Consider the following 19,181-nt stretch of genomic DNA (forward strand, 5'->3'; position numbering starts at 1 on the left):
ATGTAAGATTGGTCTGGACCATATCTTTATCACTGTTGACAGTCTATACGAATATTATTCTTAAGTTGTAATACACCCAATGTTCAATTAGGATAATGGCAAAGAATAAAATGCAAAGAAACCAAATGTGGTTTGGCGCTGAGCCAGAGACAGTCTGTCTCTGAAACCATTCAGAGACAGATGCGCTCAGCGCTTATTCTATACACAGATGTCTAAGGAAGCTGCAGTAATAACCCTTTCAGTTATATAATTTGACGATGTTTTATTCATATCAGATACACATTGTGTATGAAACGATAAAGTTTACTCTATTCTTGTCCCAGTTCACCGGCCACATACTTGTATGTATTTTGGGGGAAATTTCGTAAATCCGACAGCTATTGCAATGCAGTGCAAACTCATCGCGCGACAAAACACATTCACTTCCACATATTTTACAGTCGGAATATATAACTCATGACATAGTTAACAATTTTGTGAATATTTTGAATAAAAAAGGGAAAACTATATAAACGCGATACTTACCTACCTGCCAGCTGCATGACGCGTATCCAAGGAATTAATACGTTCTAAAAAAATAATGTTCTAAAATAATGGTCGCCTTAAAGGGAACCCCTCGTATTAAGACTTGTATGGCTTAATATAACGTAAATGATGTCTCTTACTGAAATATGAAGTAGAAAACCCATGAAATATTTACGTTATTTAAAAAATCCATGACATATTTGGACAACGGGGGCGCCTTTTTTTTTTTTTTTTTAGGTCCACAGTGCATTCTACGTCGATGACGTCAAATGGTTGCACTCGGTGAGCTGCTGACGCTGCCCTGTTGCTATTTTTACCGCAACACAACTCGGAATATAAATACGATGCCAATTTTCAGTCGATGGGCCACAAGAGAAGAGATGTAAGTCTTTACTGCTTTACTAGTGATAAGAGGAGAAAAGAATGGGAAGTTGAGATGAATGTGGATGAATAAAACTTCCTAAAGAACCACGTCTTTGTTCTCTCCAATTTAGCCCTGATGCCTTTGATACTTTTTCATCTGTATGTTTTGGTGCAACGGTAACCTAGCAACGCATACAAGTACCTGCAGGGTTCCTTTTAAAACATGATCAGGCTTTTCGATTTGAGCCAGAATGCAAAATTAATGAGAATGAAAACATCGAAGCCATACAATGTCTCTGTGGCTATTCAAACTGTTGTATGAGTGACGTGTAAAAATATGTCACCTGAATGCATTACACACAGTTAAACGTGCTGAGAAGATACTACTGTTTTATGCGATCGCAGATATCTCGTGCATCACAGCGCACAAGCTTTGAGGCAGTCTGTATTAATCGAGATGTGTTATGGGCTGCCCTTGTCAGTCTCCACGACAGGAGCAGCATTTGGTTAAAGCCTACGCTTATATCCAGCGCCAACTGTAAGCTCTTTCAGTAGCTGTGGTCTACTAAAAGCCTCAAAGGCATCAGGTTTAAAGTGAAGAGAACAAAGACGCGGGTCTTTAGGAAGTTTTATTCCTCCACATTCTTCACAACTTCCCATTCTTTTCTCCTCTTACCGCTAGTAAAGCAGTGAAGACTTACATCACTTCTCTGATCCCATGAGCCATGATAAATGCAATTTCTACTTCTGGAGTGCTTCTTTCATAAAGACCACCGCTTTCTCACATAACGCAGTGAAGCAGCCCCTGTATAGAGTGAATTATTGATTCTCGAGCCATCGATATCAACCAATTCAGCACCACCACCATGGACAGCACCTGGTAACGTCGCACTTAAGAAGATATACCTTAAGCAACTTCCTAAGGTATAGTTTGGGGAACACGCCTAGAAAAGGTATATCTTCAGTTAAGGTATACCTTTAGAGTCTTCGTAGTGCGCTAAGAGACAACGTTATCAGGAAATCCAGCCCAGATTGTTTCAAAGCAGCTTACCTTGACAACAGGAAAATTATGCATTTCGGCTGTTCAGCTGAAGTGAGTTCAGTGTTGATTCAGTTCTGTTGTAATGATCCTCAATTATTAGTGAAGTTCCTAAATGTAATTTAGGGAGGAGCGAGCGCATCTAATCTTCCAATCAACAGCTGCTTACCTCTCTTCAGTCTCAGCTGTTCCAGCATCCCTCCACCTCCCCAAACTCCACTTTCATCTCAGGTACCTTGCCCTATGTAATCATATTCATTCACTGTGGGGGTATAATGCTATTTCATGTATTCTGACTTATTTACACTGTTAAAGAGTTGGATTCTTATGCTAAACAAAGCCAAAGTTTCAAAACACGAGTTAGACGAATGACAGAGTATTTCTGTGCCAAAAATTCTCTTCTTTTTTCTTTTTCCAAAGAACCCACTGTTAAGTAGAGCTGAGAGTTTTGTGCTTACACAATACACTGATGCGCTCTCGACATTTGTTATTAAAATAACCATAGCAACTGATAGTTTCAATCACTTTTTTATTGGTTAAAATGAATGGAGAATATCTCGTGATTTTCCGTGGCTGCTCGAGCCCTCAGGATCGGCGCTTATGGTTTCATAAACAAGGCCCAGTTCTACGCTGGATTTACAGATCGTTTGAAACTGAAAGATGGAGCGGTCACAGCAGTAATGATCCCGGTCTTGAGTCGGAACCGCAGGTGGTGAGTAGAACTGCTTCAAATGTCTGTTTTGTTGGCAATAGGTACCTAAGTGCATATAATGTAAACAACACGAATGTAGTGAATTCATAAATTCATTATACGCTATATTCATTATAGTGATTCAAAAGTTATCCAGGGATAATGCGATGGTGTATCGCGTGTTTAAATACATCTGTTTAGCTGACCATTGATAGCTTGCAGCCAATCTCTACACAAAAGCTGCGCGTGCTCGTGACAGCTCGTCACTCTATCTCCGCTCACAGGACACTCCTCCAGGCGCTCGGCTGTTTTCGGAAATACTCGGTACAGCGTATGTATCTTTTATAAATATGATAAAACTAAAGACTTTTTGGAGATATGAAGGATGCACTACTACTCTATAGGTACTCAAGATTAACATGAGATTGGCAGAAACTGTTTGTGATACCCCCCCTTTAAAGATTACTTGGGCAAATTAACTCGTTTAAATTTGTTCATTTAATCTATGAAGCAGTGCCCGGTTGCATAAAGCACCTTAAGTTTTTCCCTTAAGTATGAGACTGAAGGTGTGATTTCCTCTTACCTAAGGGAATGACTTAGGGCAGGGGTTCCCAAACACATTCCTGGAGCCTCCCCAAAACTGCATGTTTTCCATGTCTCCTTAATCAAACACACCTGATTCAGATCATCAGCTCATTAGTCGAGACTCCAAGACCTGAAATGGGTGTGTCAGACAAAGGAGACATGCAAAATGTGCAGTGTTGGGGAGGCTCTAGGAATGTGTTTGGGAACCCCTGACTTAGAGTGTTGCATATAATCTCTTAAACGGTTCTCTTAGGTAAGGGAAACCGTTAAGTGTTTCACGACAGTGACCCAGGTTTTTCCGTTGTAAAATTCTATTGTTGCTATGGACACGTTATTTACTATGCATTGACGTCACTTTCCCGCCGGAACACGCTCCCTCAAAAAAATAGTATCCAGCTGGCAAAAGAGCTTGCTGCATGACTGGATTTAATAAGGGAAACTGTGAAAACGTGTGTAAAACAAATGTTTAAACTAAAGTTTGAACTCGATAGTGTTCCTTACAACTTACCAAAGATCCAGTAATCCATGGATACTGACATGCAGCCAGGAATCGTTTCCTGACATTTATAGGCCATGTGCCTGATTTCGACTCCGGGGAGATGCGTAAAGCAAATTTGCCTGTGAACGCTTTATATAAATATAATATAGGTAGGTCTAAATCCGGGCGACCACTTATATCAACGTTATATACACTCTAAAAAATGCTGGGTTAAAAACAACCCAAGTTGGGTTGAAAATGGACAAACCCAGTGGTTGGGTTAAATGTTTGCCCAACTTGCTGGGAGTTTTATTTAACTCAACTATTGTTTAAAAATTACTGTATTGCTTGCTTGAACCTAAAAAAATTAAAAATTGAAAATGAAAAATGAACCTAAAATATGTTGGAAATTAACATTTATTAATATGTTTAATAAATAAATAAGTATTCATATCTGTTTAATTAATAATAATTAAACAATAAACATTAAATTGCTTATTAATAAATGTTCACCTTTTGATTATTATTGTTGCCTTTAGTATTTAGGTGTATGATTTTTAATTTCCAACCTATTATGGATTCATTTTAAGCCAGCCATATAGTAATTTTTAAACAATGGTTGGGTTAAATAAAACTGCCCAGCACGTTGGGCAAACATTTAACCCAACAGCTGTTGTTTTAGAGTGTATATCATCCAGTCGTAAAACTTGTGTAGTTTTTGTCAGTTTATTTAAAAAAAAAAACAAACAAACAAAAAAAAAACAATTATGCAAAATATAAGATGGTAAATGTTTAATTAATGAGTTCTCAATACAAATATATAGGGTATGATCTTACCCCAAAAGTCAACATATTAACAAAATGATAACTAAATCCAGTTTCTGTGAAATGCAGCAATCCATTTGCTTCTCTTTTCTTTAGCTTTCAACAGTCTAAAAATATACCTCAGATTTCTTGTCAAATCTATTTGTACTGTCATTCTCAAAGCTCTTCGTTCAGGGGTAGAAAATGAATAAACAACTTGAATATTTGATCTCTAAGTGTGGGTGGAAATGAAACACCCCTTTTCAGTTATCAGTTTCTTCCGCAGTTCAGCGCAGCAGAATAATAGTCCTCCGCTGCTATGGATTCTTAACATGTTTAACTACATTTAATCTCTTTCCCATCAAACAGCCAGACTAATGAATGGCTTGACACATACCATACCGAGGCAGAGCTTAGACAAGGCTTTCTTCTGTGTGTCCATAAATTCGGCAACCTACATGTGTTTATCTCAGAAATATTATTATACTTGTTTATCTCAGAAATAACAATTTACTTCGCACCTGCACTCACAACTACCTAATAGCCAACACCTTTGGCACACTGCCTGTTTTATTATTGCTGACCACCTATCAAAATCTGTGTGGCAATGCTGCGCAACTCACTGGACAGCACAGAGATATGGTAGTGAAGCCCAGACCAGTATCAATTTAAGTCATCATGCACAGAAGTCAAACTTTTGTTTTAGGCAATACACTGAGATCATTTATTTAATATTAAGTATTGGTCGGCTAACTGATGGCATACAGAAGGGTTATTTTCTCTGCCAACTAAACTTCCAAAGCAAATAAAGTCACAGAATCGTTGTGTGATTCACTTGCAGTAGGCGCACAGAGTTGTTACATTCCTGAATGAATAAGAGTCTTTCAAACGACCCATTAATATAGACGATGATTCAACAACCAATTAATATAGACAGACACTTGATTTTATTCCTGAATGAATCAGCATTTCGAATGAATCGACAAATAAATAACTCCTTCCTTAACACAATAACTTACCACTTACAACCTAGTGGCGATATTACTTTCATAATCCAATTATCATTTAATTTTGTCATTTCATATTTCTGTATTAAAAATGTTTTTTAAAATATTAATCTCATTATATTATACAGTTGTAATTACTGTGTAAATGTATTTACTGTAAGTAGCTACATCTGAAAGCAACTTCATGCAGTGGGTTGATACTGATTGAATTGGTACTTTAACTTTTTTTTTCACAAGGGTATGTATGCTATATTTAATGTTAAATTCTTAAATTTAGTCAAATTAATTAGAATAATATGACACTATAGTGTCATATCATTCTAATTTATTTGACTAAATTTAAGAATTTAACATTAAATATAGCATACATACCCTTGTGAAAAAAAGTGCACTTTAGTATACTTTTATAAAGTGTACTTATTGCACAAATAATATACTTAAAAAGAACACACTTAAGTGTGAATTAAATGTAATGTTTTCATCGCTTAAGTGCATTCTATTTGTAATTAATTTAAAATGTATCACAGATTAAGTTCATATTAAATGCAATAAGTTGAACTTTTGAGTGATTTTTTGAACCAATTAAGTGGGACTTTAAAACAACTTTATAACCTTCGTAATTGCTTCTAGTATCTTTAAAATATAGTTGAAGTGCACTGCTCAATGTACCTACAAGCAATTAATGTGAACTAAAATATATTTTAATATCAGTTATCAATACACTTAAGTGGGAATTAAATGTAATGTTTTCAGCTGCTTAAGTGCATTCTATTTGTAATTAATTTTAAATATATCACAGATTAAGTTCATATTAAATGCAATTAGTTGAACTTTTGAATGATTTTTTTGAACCACTTAAGTGGGACTTTAATACAACTTTATGATAACCTTCGCAATTGCTTCTAGTATCTTTAAAATACAGTTGAAGTGCACTGCTCAATGTACTGACAAGCAATTAATGTGAACTAAAATATATTTTAATATCAGTTATCAATACACTTAAGTGTGAATTAAATGTAATGTTTTCATCGCTTAAGTGCATTCTATTTGTAATTAGTATAAATGCAATAAGTTGAACTTTTGAGTGATTTTTTTTTAACCACTTAAGTGGGACTTTTAATACAATTTTTTTATGTACTTTGAAATATGGTAAAAGTGTACTTCCGAATGTACTGACAAGTAATTAATGTGAACTAAAATATACTTTAATGTCATTTACATGTACACTATTATATAATTTAATACATTTGTAATTACATTATTTACATACATTTTTATTTAATTTAATACATTTGTTATTACATTATTTGTAATTACATATAATAATGAAGTTACAATTTAGTATATTTCAAAATATTACAATCAACACAAATGCAAATTGAAACCCTCTACATTTATTGACAAAACAATCTCTAAAACAAATACACAAAAACCTTTTTGTTGATGCACAATGTGGGATTACAAATTTAAGAATCTGTTTAAGATCTGCTGATCCTACATCCTGACATAACATCACATGAAATGCTACGGTGAAGTACATTGTATTTAGCATTTTAAGGTAAAAAGGATGACTTTCTAAGAAAATCAAGTCAGGCAGCCCAGGTGTCTTTATGCACTTCCTGACCATGTGGCATGACACGCTCAAGACACAGTTCTGCCTTTGTCTCTATGATAATGTGAAGGTATGGGCAATACTGTCAGACTGATTGGATTAGCACCTATGCATTTGAATGACACTGTTATGCTGATTAGATCAGGGCTGCCGGTAACGGGCTGATTCCTGCACCACATTTGCATGCTTTGTTTAGATTGTCTCCACCTCTACTGTATGTATCCCTCCCCCTTGAATGTATATAAACTACAATGTACACTGCCTTAGTTGGACTTGGATGACTACAGCGACACACAGCGCGTTTCTCAATAAAGAGTAACTTCTGCTTGAAAGATATCCCAATGTCTCCTGGTTTCTGCTTCGACAAGGAAAACGTTTCCTACAGTTTTGGTGCCGTGACCCGGATAGAGCTCCTCACCTGAATCCAGATTGAAACTTCAAGCTCAAAAAAGATCTGACTTCGTTCCAGACTGAATTTTTCTGTACAACCATGGGTTGGTGAGTGCGACTCTATCCAAAAGAACCTTTAAGACCAGTACAAATTTGTTATCCTCTGCGCCGTCAGAGAAGAGTTAACAGACAACTGTAGAGTTTGGTTAACTAAGTTATCTTCTAAAAAATTTTCTTTTAGAGATGAAGGTTATCCCCTGTTCATGCAGGGAAGATTAGCATTACGTGCTAATATTGGTTATCCTCTGTTCAGGCAGGGAAGAATTGGTTATCCTCGGTTCAGGCAGGGAAGAATTAGCGTAAAGTGCTAATAAGAAGGTGATTTATCCTCTGTTCAACCAGGGAAGGTTAACAACAGTTACAGTGTGTTAACAGTAGTTTATCCTCTGCTTTATAAGGGAAGGTTGTTTATCCTCTGTTTAATCAGGGAAGGTGGTGTGTTAACAGAATATAGTAATCCTCTGCTTTGCTAGAGAAGAAAGTTCATCCTCTGTTAAGTCAGGGAAGGTTACAACTGTTTCAACTCTTACAGTGTGTTAGCAAGTTGGTTCTACTCTGTTCGCCAGAGAAGGTTGAATACATTATGATGTGTATTAACTAGGTTATCCTCTGCTCTGTCAGGGAAGTGTTGAAAGTGTATTGTTGTGCCAGAAAGACATTACAAAATGTTGAGAAAGAACGCTAGACTAATTCCAACAACTGAGAAAGGTGGACTAGCTACCCCTTTATGGACAGATAGTGAGTTCAAATCATTGTTAGGAGAGCACATGGACTCAATAGTGACTGAGTCAGTCAGATTGGATTTGACAAAGAAATCTGGGATTCATTCAGAAAAAGTTTGGTCCATTGAAGATTGCAAAAAGGTACTTGGTGCTTGTATACAGAAGAAAAATAGGAAGGGCATTATCTGCTGCCACAGAGAATTTACTCTATCCATTGCACAAGAACAAATCCAACGTATTGCTAAGTTAGAAGAGCAGAACAAACAGTTGCACACCCGAGTGTCTCGTCTCACTCAGAAGTTGGGTTGTAACAAAGCATCAACCAAAAGTGACTCAAAAGACCAACAGTCAGATGAAAGCTATCCTGACTTACAGTCTTTATGTAGAATAGAGGACAATATCAATACTGGATTGATGGATAAGGATGTAAATGCAGTTGAAGTGTGTGGAGCGAGACAAAAGGCTCAGAGTAGGGTAAAAGGGGTTGGCGCAGTTCCATCTGTAACCCCCATACTGCAGTTACAAGCATTCAGTACCGCTCTAGGTCCTGAAGACATAGAAAGACTTGCTGAGAGTTTACCATCAGTGCATAGAATTTTTTCTGAGTTTAGGAGAGAGTTGTCCACAAAAATGAAGCTCTGCGATATGTCCCTAGCTGAAGTCATCCAGCTAATGTCACAATTCTTGACAGAGTCAGAATTCAATCATTTTGAAAGTGCTGTAAATAATTCTGAGTTTCAGCATTCTAGTAAAGATGAATTGAAAGAAGGAGTTCTGAGAGTGTTACAGAACCTTGTTGGACCAAAGGTGGACCGGTCAAAGATCACTAGTTGTGTACAGAAGAAGGATGAAACTGTAAGTGAGTACACTGAAAGATTTTGTCAGTCAGCTGCAGCATACAGTGGAATAGCTGACACTCTAGAGAAGGTGCTAGAGGATAATGGACCATTGGTCCACATGTGGTTTGATGGTCTTTTATCAGAATACAGAAATGCATTGCCTTTCTTAGACCTCACATGGTCCAATGGAACCCTGCAAAACAACTTGGATAGGTTAGCTACTTGGGAAAGAGACTGATGTCAAGGCAAGAGTAAAGATTGCAGCAGCATCCTTTGAGGTCAACACAGAGAATCAACAGAAATGTAAATGTCCTAAGAGAGAGGGCAATTGTCATTACTGTGGTAAACCTGGACATTGGATGAAAGAGTGTAGGAAAAACAAAAAGACATTAAGAGAAATGAACAGCTTTACTTTGCTCCTACTCAGTCTACTTGCTACACTGAAACTGCCCCTCCCCTCTACTCCAAACTCTTGGAGCAACAGCTTGCTGACATACTAACAATTTGGGCTGTGAGTGCTTAAATTCCCCACTAATTTAAAAGAAAGCTGAAAGACTCATTCTGAACAAAAGAAACTTGACTGTCACTTCCACCATTTGAGGGACACGGGTTAAGTACACTCACAGCCTTAAATGTTATGCTACAGCACACTTTAGTCACTTATCCATCCTCTATGGGTTATGATGTCTGCTATGACTGATGTTTCATTGGAAGATGGAGATGTAACACAGTAAAGTTTGCAAATTAATTACAGGGAGAGAATAGGACACAAAGACCAGTGAGGAGCCAAGGGAAGAACCGAAGTGCAACAGGCCTCGGGGGCCAACCCTGTGGTGAAGACTTCCTCGTAGGTTTCCCCCTCTCAGTAGTTTATCCCCACCTTACTGGTCTATAGGTGTCAAATTGATTAAGACTAGGTTAAGAAAAAGAAGAACAAAACCACTATACGATCACTGGAAGTTTATTATGATAAGAGTTAGACATAAAAACTATACGATCATCAGAGGTCCAACGTACTAAAGTCTATGCATGAATACTGCTGGTCTGCTGTTTCTTTGTTTTCTTGTGTTGCAGGTATGTGTATATGCCATGATGGCTTATAAGCAGCACCTGGTGTAAAGCATCACCTCAGATATCCATGAACAACCTTCATGATGACAGAGTCATCTGAGCAACTCGGAGGTGCACAACGACAAAGAATCATCTGAGCAACTTGGGACAAACATGGAAATGCATTGGAAATGGACTCTACAGGGAACAGACTCCACAGCTATTCAGGTGCCATGGACTTTTAGGACTTCCACGCTTATGCTACATGGTTTTCTGTGTCATCGTGTAGTTTATACAACCCTGCGTTGTATATGTGTGTCAACAGTATACTCAAGTAAAAGAACATCACTTATGTAAATGTCGGACACGACACAGAATAAGCTGTATGTGCCTGTAACTGTTACAAGTTGCATGACTGGAAGATGGGACTTATGTTAACAAACATAGGTTATAGAAGGGATTTAAGAAGGTTTAAATTTGTATTATGTGAGAGTTATTAGAACTCTCAAAGGGGGGACTGTGGGATTACAAATTTAAGAATCTGTTTAAGATCTGCTGATCCTACATCCTGACATAACATCACATGACATACTACGGTGAAGTACATTGTATTTAGCATTTTAAGGTAAAAAGGATGACTTTCTAAGAAAATCAAGTCAGGTAGCCCAGGTGTCTTAATGCACTTCCTGACCATTTGGCATGACAAGCTCAAGACACAGTTCTGCCTTTGTCTCTATGATAATGTGAAGGTATGGGCAATACTGTCAGACTGATTGGATTAACACCTATGCATTTGAATGACACTGTTATGCTGATTAGATCAGGGCCGGGGAAATGCCGGTAACGGGCTGATTCCTGCACTGCATTTGCATGCTTTTTTTTAGATTGTCTCCACCTCTACTGTATGTATCCCTCCCCCTTGAATGTATATAAACTACAATGTACACTACTTTAGTTGGACTTGGATGACTATAGTGACGCACAGCGCGTTTCTCAATAAAGAGTAACTTCTGCTTGAAAGATATCCCAACGTCTCCTGGTTTCTGCTTCTACGGGGAAAAAGTTTCCTACAACAAGAAAACCCAAGAAACACTATACACAATCACAAACAATTACAACACTTTAACTCTGATTTAGAAAGAGTCTGGAGGACAGTGAGGCTCCCTCACATACAAAGGTACCTAAACCTAAACCTACCCATCACAATACTTTCTGCATTTTTACATTTTGAGAAAAAATCATTCTGTATGAGCTATAAGATGATAAATAAGATAACACCCATGACTTAATACAAACAAAATGTAAAGAAAAGATTCAAAACTTTGGGTAACACTTTACAATAACTTTTTATTAGTTAACTACTTTAGTTAACATGAACTATGAATGAAAAATACTTTAAAGCATTTATAAATCCTAGTTAATATTAATTTTAACATTTACTTATGCATTATTATGGGTCCCTGGGGTCCAGCTGACCCCGCTGACAGTTTCCTTCGTTTTTAAAAAGGGTTCCCTTCATCTCAGTGGCATGAGACTCTGTAACTTTTCCTAAATAATCTATCTAAACATGCACAAAAAATCTGGGCTTGATTTGGTTGTTCTAAAGGTGTGTAAAAAAGAAATCACCGATTTAGTCCCTCGGGGTCAGATTGACCCCACATTGAAAATGAATGGGAAAAGTAAAAAATTAACTTTTTTTTCTTTTCATTTGTCAAAAAAAATAAATAAATCCAGAATAAATCTGAAATGTTCTACATTTAAATAAAGGTCTGGTCCTAGACCATAAACACAAAGTGGAACGAACTTTCTATTTCATACACACACACACATACACACACACAAACACACACATGTGTGTGACTGCAACAGAGGACATTTTTATAGAAATTGGCAAATAAAATCAACAAAACAATACATGTAAATAAAGGTCTGGTCCTTGATCATAAACACAAAGTGGAACGAGCGTTCTATCTTATACACACACACACATACACACACATAAACACAAACACACACACGCACACACACATGTGTGTGACTGCAACAGAGGACATTTTTATAGAAACTGGCAAATAAAATCAACAAAACTGGCAAAAATCTAAAAAAAATTTACATGTAAATAAAGGTCTGGTCCTTGACCATAAACACAAAGTCGAACGAACGTTCTATCTCATACACACACACACACACACACACACACACACATGTGTGACTGCAACAGAGGGCATTTCTGTAGAAATTGGCAAATAAAATCAACAAAACTGGCCTAAATATGAAAAATGTTATATGTAAATAAAGGTCTGGTCCTAGTCCATAAACACAAAGTCGAACGAACTATCTATCTTATACACACACACACATACACACACACACACAAACACACACATGTGTGTGATTGCAACAGAGAGCATTTTTATAGATATTGGCAAATAAAATCAACAAAACTGGCCTAAATCTGAAAATTTTTACATGAAAATAAAGGTCTGGTCCTTGTCCATAAACACAAAGTCGAACGAACGCTCTATCTCATACACACACACACACACACACACATAAACACAAACACACACACACGTGTGTGACTGCAACAGAGGGCATTTCTGTAGAAATTGGCAAATAAAATCAACAAAACTGGCCTAAATCTAAAAAAAAATTTACATGTAAATAAAGGTCTGGTCCTTAGCCATAAACACAAAGTCGAACGAACGTTCTATCTCATACACACACACACATAAACACAAACACACTCAGTCCCTATTGAGTCCTTATTGACCTCTATTGGATATATGTGGTCATTGCACCTTCTTTTTTTTAACTATAATTCCTAAAGTTTTTCCACAAACCTGTAGATGGTAGTATTCTATCCCTAACACATAGAGCAATGTCTAACTGCAGTGGATCCTTAAACCAGATTTTGCCACTTGGGAATTAAGAGACTTTCTACTTGCCGTGGACTGATATTGACACTAAGGAGTACAGGTTGCACTGGGAAACTTTTGGATGGCATTCTTGGACATTGGTTTTCATGGACATTGATTCATATGCTGTGTTGAAGGAACATTTATTGTTATTAACAACATCATCATCTCACCACCACCTAAAAACAGATAAGATTTTCATCTCTACGCTGCTGGTTATTGATTGGTGAAAAATGAATGTTTTTTGTATTGGGTATAAAAGTGTTTGAAAGATAAAATGACATTTATTATTGTTTGGGTTTATTGATCACAGGTTTTTATTGTCAATGCTTGCTAAGTTAACAGCATAAGGTATTTCTGTTGTGCATTAAACAAAGTCTTGTTAGTAGTTCCCTCCCTTAAAAACAGATATATAATTAATACTTTTGTGGGATCAAAGTATCAAAGTAGCATATATCAAGATACTTACTTGCCTCTTTATTTGTAGTACATAACGTCTCATCTGTAGTCATCCAAACGTGAGCTCCTTTGTTTTCTTCTTCTTTGAACAGCAAAGTTGCCTCACGCATCGTGATTACAGAAAGATGGCTGAAAGTGCATTTTTCAAACTCTGGTGAAGTAGTGCACCGTCATGACATAGTATTTTGGCGCATGCGCATTAAACAAAAAGTTTATAGGCTATAATACGTGCATGATTTAACTTCTGTTCAAGTTGAAGTTTTTGTAATTCATTGTTGTAGTTAGACTGTAAGTTTACAGAACTTGACTCATTCACCTAACTAAAAGTCAATCATTTTTACAGTTTAGTCTGATTAAAATTAAATGTATTTTAACTAAATATGAATTCAAATTAATTTTGTTTAGGTTTGTTAAACTTTTGCTTGCAATTAATGCAATTAAATATGTTTAATCGATATAATGATATTAAAAGTATTATACACATATGTAAAGTACAGCACTATTGCATTAAGTATCACAAATACAGCACTCCATAAATTACATTTTATGTCAAATATTATGTAGAAAACTGACACTAGTCGAGTTTAGACCAAGGCCGTAACCATGTCTTGAACACTGGGGGGGACCTTTTTTTTCTTTTTTTCTTAATAAAGCATAAAGAAAAACAAAACAGTGAACGCAGATATGTACAATAACAATTGTAGAAAAAAAAAATAACATTATGATGTCCAGAAATCAATTTCAATAGTACATTGAGAACTCATGTTTAATGTGATCGTTTCATAATACAATATATTGTTCCGAGATGCTTCAATTTAGTGAAAAAAATATATAGAACCGAAACAAACTTTCAACTTTCCTAGTGGTCTAGTGGTAGAATTTTTGTTAACAGTATCAGAGGTTGCATGTTCTAATCCGCCCTCGCATAGTTTTTTTTCCCCCTCATTAAATCAAAGATGTCCATCAATGGTTTTATATCAAGAGCGGGGACATGTTTGTGTGCATTTGTTTTGTGATTTTACCGGAAAAATAGAACCGATTTGACCATTTCTAATTATTGGGGGGGACTTGTCCCCCTCAATGTCTATGGTGGTTACGGCCCTGGTTTAGACCAGGAGCTGGTGATAAAAATTTCAACAATAAGTTGCAGGGCTACTAGATTATACTGTATAAGCAAGTGTATTGAAATTCAAAAGAAAAATACATTTCAAGTGTATTAATGCACACAGTATATATTAAAGACTAAGCACATTTAAAATACATTAACAAATGTCATTTTGGACAATACACTTAAGTTGAAATTAAATTAAATAAATTTTTCATGTGCTTTAGTATATTAGTCAATACATCAAAATAAGTGTACTTATTTAAAACACTATAAAGTCATAATTAAGTAAAAATTAAGTGCATTTTTAAAAAGTGCTCTTAAGCATGTTTAGAAATATTGTCATGAAAGTGTACTTTAAGTAAAACTTAATTAGGCATTGTTGCAAAATGCATTTTTAAAAAAGTGCACTTAGGCGTGTTAGTACACTTTAATGACAATATTTACTATCTTTAAGTACAACTTAATTAGACATTATTACAAAGTGCATTTTTAAAATGTGCACTTAAGCGTGTTAATAAATATTGTCATTAAAGTATATTCTTTTTAAGTACTGTTGTATTTATTATCCCCCTCAATCACTAACTTTTCAAACACACATCTCTACAACCCTTTTCTGCATCAAAAGATTTGGCCTTACCTTCCGACTAATTGGATTGAAAGCGTTGCACGACAATTAGAGATTTCAAGGTGGAGTCCGCACCAGCTCAGTCAGGATCCGATGCTCTTGAAGCTTGATGGAAGTAATTTAATTGCAGGTATTGATAATAGTTTATGTAAAAGTGATTCACTCTGAGACTTGTTATAGAGAGGTTTACGAATCACCAAATACAATGGTTTTGGTTTAATAACAAGATACAGAATAAAAAACAGAACATAAAGATGAGAAAGTCTTCACCCGAGGTGTGGCAACCTTCTGTTACAATGTTGTCAATATATAGTCTCCAAAGATCACATCCTTTTCCCAACATAAACATTTCCTTATTTGTAAACAGGAGTACAGCCCCTAATACTGGACTGTTTCCTGTTTCATGCAAAGTATAAGAAACAAAGTTCAGCTGCAACCTGCTAAACAACACCTTTTGTAGTCTGCGTCACATTCTACGAATTTTGACACATTTTAATCACTTGAACTTAAGACCTTCATGTTAGTTCCCTTTAACACTTCTAGTTAAAATAAAAACATACATCTCGGTTAGTTTCCATAATTCAGCAGGAAAGAAATCACTTCTCTTTAGACATAATTTTAACCTTTTATCCCTTAAACACAATTTTCAGATACAACCGGCGCTGAAGCTTCCATTGTCAAAGCTTCAACCTCGTTTGTAATCTGTTCCATTTCACCCATAAAAGTACTCAAAGCATATGATTGTTTTATAAGCATAATCAATTTCAAATTAATTTTCTGTTGCTGCCTCAGTAATTTAATAATCTCTTTGGCCTTGGAATCCATCTTCATTCTTTCCATCCTAGTAGTTCTTCTTCTCCTTTTTGGCTTGCTTCTTCGAGATTTTGTCTTGCTCTTTTTGCAAACCTTGAGCGATCAAATCAACCATATCAACCCTAAGTTCTTTTGCTTTATGTGGTTCTTTTGACAGAAATTTATCAGTAAAGTTCATCTCATATGTCGGACTCTTCTCGACAGTACACCTAAGTGGCCTTTAATTTTAATTATATTATATTATCTGCAAGTGCGCTTTTTAAAAAGTATACTTTTAAGATTTGAAGTACACAAAAAGTACACTTTCAATACAATTAAGTGCACTTCTTTTTCACAAGGGTATTTAATAAGATTAGGAAAGATTCTATATAAAGGTAAAAAAAAAAAAAAAAAATTACCCCTGAAAATCATTTGTCCCATTTGGGAAAGTTAATTTCTGACACCGGTAGATGGCACTTTCATGCGTGTATTTATTTGGAAGCCATTTTGAACCATTTAGGTTGTAGTACCATGTCCCAACCATCAAGTGGTGAATACCCAAAGCCTTGCCTACAATTCCATTTAATTAGTGTCTTTGTATCTCTTTGTTGTTTTGAGATAGTACATTATATACTCAAAGGCGGAGGGAAGAGGAGATGCACCAAGTACCTCAGGAATAAGTGTTAAATCCTTTTATTCTCAGAAAACCAGACAGGTACAAAAAATATTTTTCAGGACGTAAGAAATACCTTTATCCAGATTTTAACAATATTTTTCATGTACATTTTTTTTTTCTGTGACAGAAAATAAATCTGTCCACTACAGTGGACGTCATGCACCAAAGGGTATATTATGCCTATTTGGCCTATATATGGGTTCCTCCTTATTTGTATGTTTTAGTTAAAATTATGATATAATTTACACTTAAACAGCAATATTAAATAGTCTTCAGATTTTATAATTTATTTCAATGCTTAGGCCTATACAGTCTATATTTATTCATTAGGTCATATAAAAGTGTAGGCATATACGAGTACAGGAATGTGTGCATGATTGCATTCAAGGGTGTGTGTGCTTGTGTGCGTGTGTGTGTGTGTGTGTGTATTTGTGCTCACGTATGATTCTGGTTTTAATAGTTTTAAATAAAAGTTGTCCATTTTTAAAGTAATAAAATGAGTTTTGAGACATAGAATGTCATGTTTTTCAAATATCCTCTCTGTTGTTGTTATTTAACGTTCCAAAACTTCTGATGCAAAAGCCTCTAAAAGCCACATCTGTCGAAAATGAGAGAATGATATTAAGTGAATGCTCTCCGCACATACTATACGTTCATAAAATACTTTAACTTCAAACCCGCTAAATCCCAGCCTCATCCCATTCAGAAGTACTGGTACTTATATAGAAACCTATACATAGGAGTCTGATAAAAATTGTTAATTTCAAAGAAAAATGTCAGATGACTTGCTAAGTTTTCTTATTTGTATTCATACATTTGCTCTTAGTAAATGTTTTAAAACTTTTTTTTTTCAGACCAAGCATTAGTTCTATTGAATCACTTTTTATACCATTGATGCATGGTATCCACTAGTGGACAGATATGTAACTCCATCAAAATAAAATTTAATATTTGGCTGACCAATCAGCGGAAAGGGGTGTTTCACTCCTGGCCAGAGGTAGAGATCAAATATTCAAGTTGTTTATTCATTTTCTACCCCTGAACGAAAAACAAAAAATCAAGCCGAATTCTTGTTTTTCGTTTTGTTTGAAAAAAATGAAAAATGAAAAAGGTGCTGTTTTTCATTTTCCGATTTCTATATTAAATCAAAAAACGAATGACCAAATGAATCAGGGTATCTTCCGTTCATTCGTTTTTTGATTTAATATTGAAATCAGAAAAATGAGAAAACTGTACTTTTTTTTTTGTTTTTCACTTTTAAAAAGAAAACTAAAAACTGGCTTGATTTTTCATTTTTTGTTCTGGGATTGGAAACTAATAATCAGCTTGAATATTCGATCTCTACATGTGGGCGGGAATGAAACGCCTCTTTCCGCTGATTGGTCAACCAGACATCAAACCATGTCATCATCAGTTGTTCATCGGTTCCGCTCAACAGAATAATAGTCCCTCGCTGCTACAGCTGTACGGATTCTTAACACATTTTATTCTACATTTCATCTCTTTCTCATCAAATAACCAGACTGGTGAATGGCTTGACACAAACCGTACTGGTGCAGAGTCAACTAAAATATAGAAATGACATTTGTATATATTCGAAATAAAAGATATACATTGTACTTAATGTCAGCTTGCTTATTTTGCTCAAGATAACGATTTATTAAGTCCACATGTCATAAAAACAAGAAACTATGCTTCTAACTACAGCTCGAGAGCTGTTGTTCCAACCATAGATATACAGGTGCTGGTCATATAATTAGAATATCATCAAAAAGTTGATTTATTTCACTAATTCCATTCAAAAAGTGAAACTTGTATACTATATTCATTCATTACACACAGACTGATATATTTCAAATGTTTATTTCTTTTAATTTTGATGATTATAACTGACAACTAAGGAAAATCCCAAATTCAGTATCTCAGAAAATTAGAATATTGTGAAAAGGTTCAATATTGAAGACACCTTGTGCCACACTCTAATCAGCTAATTAACTCAAAACACCTGCAAAGGCCTTTAAATGGTCTCTCAGTCTAGTTCTGTAGGCTACACAATCATGGGGAAGACTGCTGACTTGACAGTTGTCCAAAAGACGACCATTGACACCTTGCACAAGGAGGGCAAGACACAAAAGGTCATTGCAAAAGAGGCTGGCTGTTCACAGAGCTCTGTGTCCAAGCACATTAATAGAGAGGCGAAGGGAAGGAAAAGATGTGGTAGAAAAAAAGTGTACAAGCAATAGGGATAACCGCACCCTGGAGAGGATTGTGAAACAAAACCCATTCAAAAATGTGGGGGAGATTCACAAAGAGTGGACTGCAGCTGGAGTCAGTGCTTCAAGAACCACTACGCACAGACGTATGCAAGACATGGGTTTCAGCTGTCGCATTCCTTGTGTCAAGCCACTCTTGAACAACAGACAGCGTCAGAAGCGTCT

At 35.8% G+C, this 19,181-nt stretch overlaps 1 protein-coding gene across 1 annotated transcript in view; it reads left to right on the forward strand.

Moving 5' to 3' along the window:
• Positions 1-5,913: 5,913 nt before the first annotated feature.
• The window catches only part of LOC127517609 (uncharacterized), a 117,675-nt gene continuing 104,407 nt past the window's right edge, over positions 5,914-19,181 (forward strand). The window contains exon 1 of the mRNA XM_051903494.1: positions 5,914-10,790. Coding sequence (XP_051759454.1) covers positions 8,220-9,353 — 1,134 coding nt within the window. The 5' untranslated portion in view covers positions 5,914-8,219 and the 3' untranslated portion in view covers positions 9,354-10,790. The remainder of the gene's footprint in view (positions 10,791-19,181) is intronic.

This window comes from Ctenopharyngodon idella, chromosome 8, assembly GCF_019924925.1.
Source record: "Ctenopharyngodon idella isolate HZGC_01 chromosome 8, HZGC01, whole genome shotgun sequence".
In the NCBI taxonomy this organism is placed as follows: domain Eukaryota; kingdom Metazoa; phylum Chordata; class Actinopteri; order Cypriniformes; family Xenocyprididae; genus Ctenopharyngodon; species Ctenopharyngodon idella.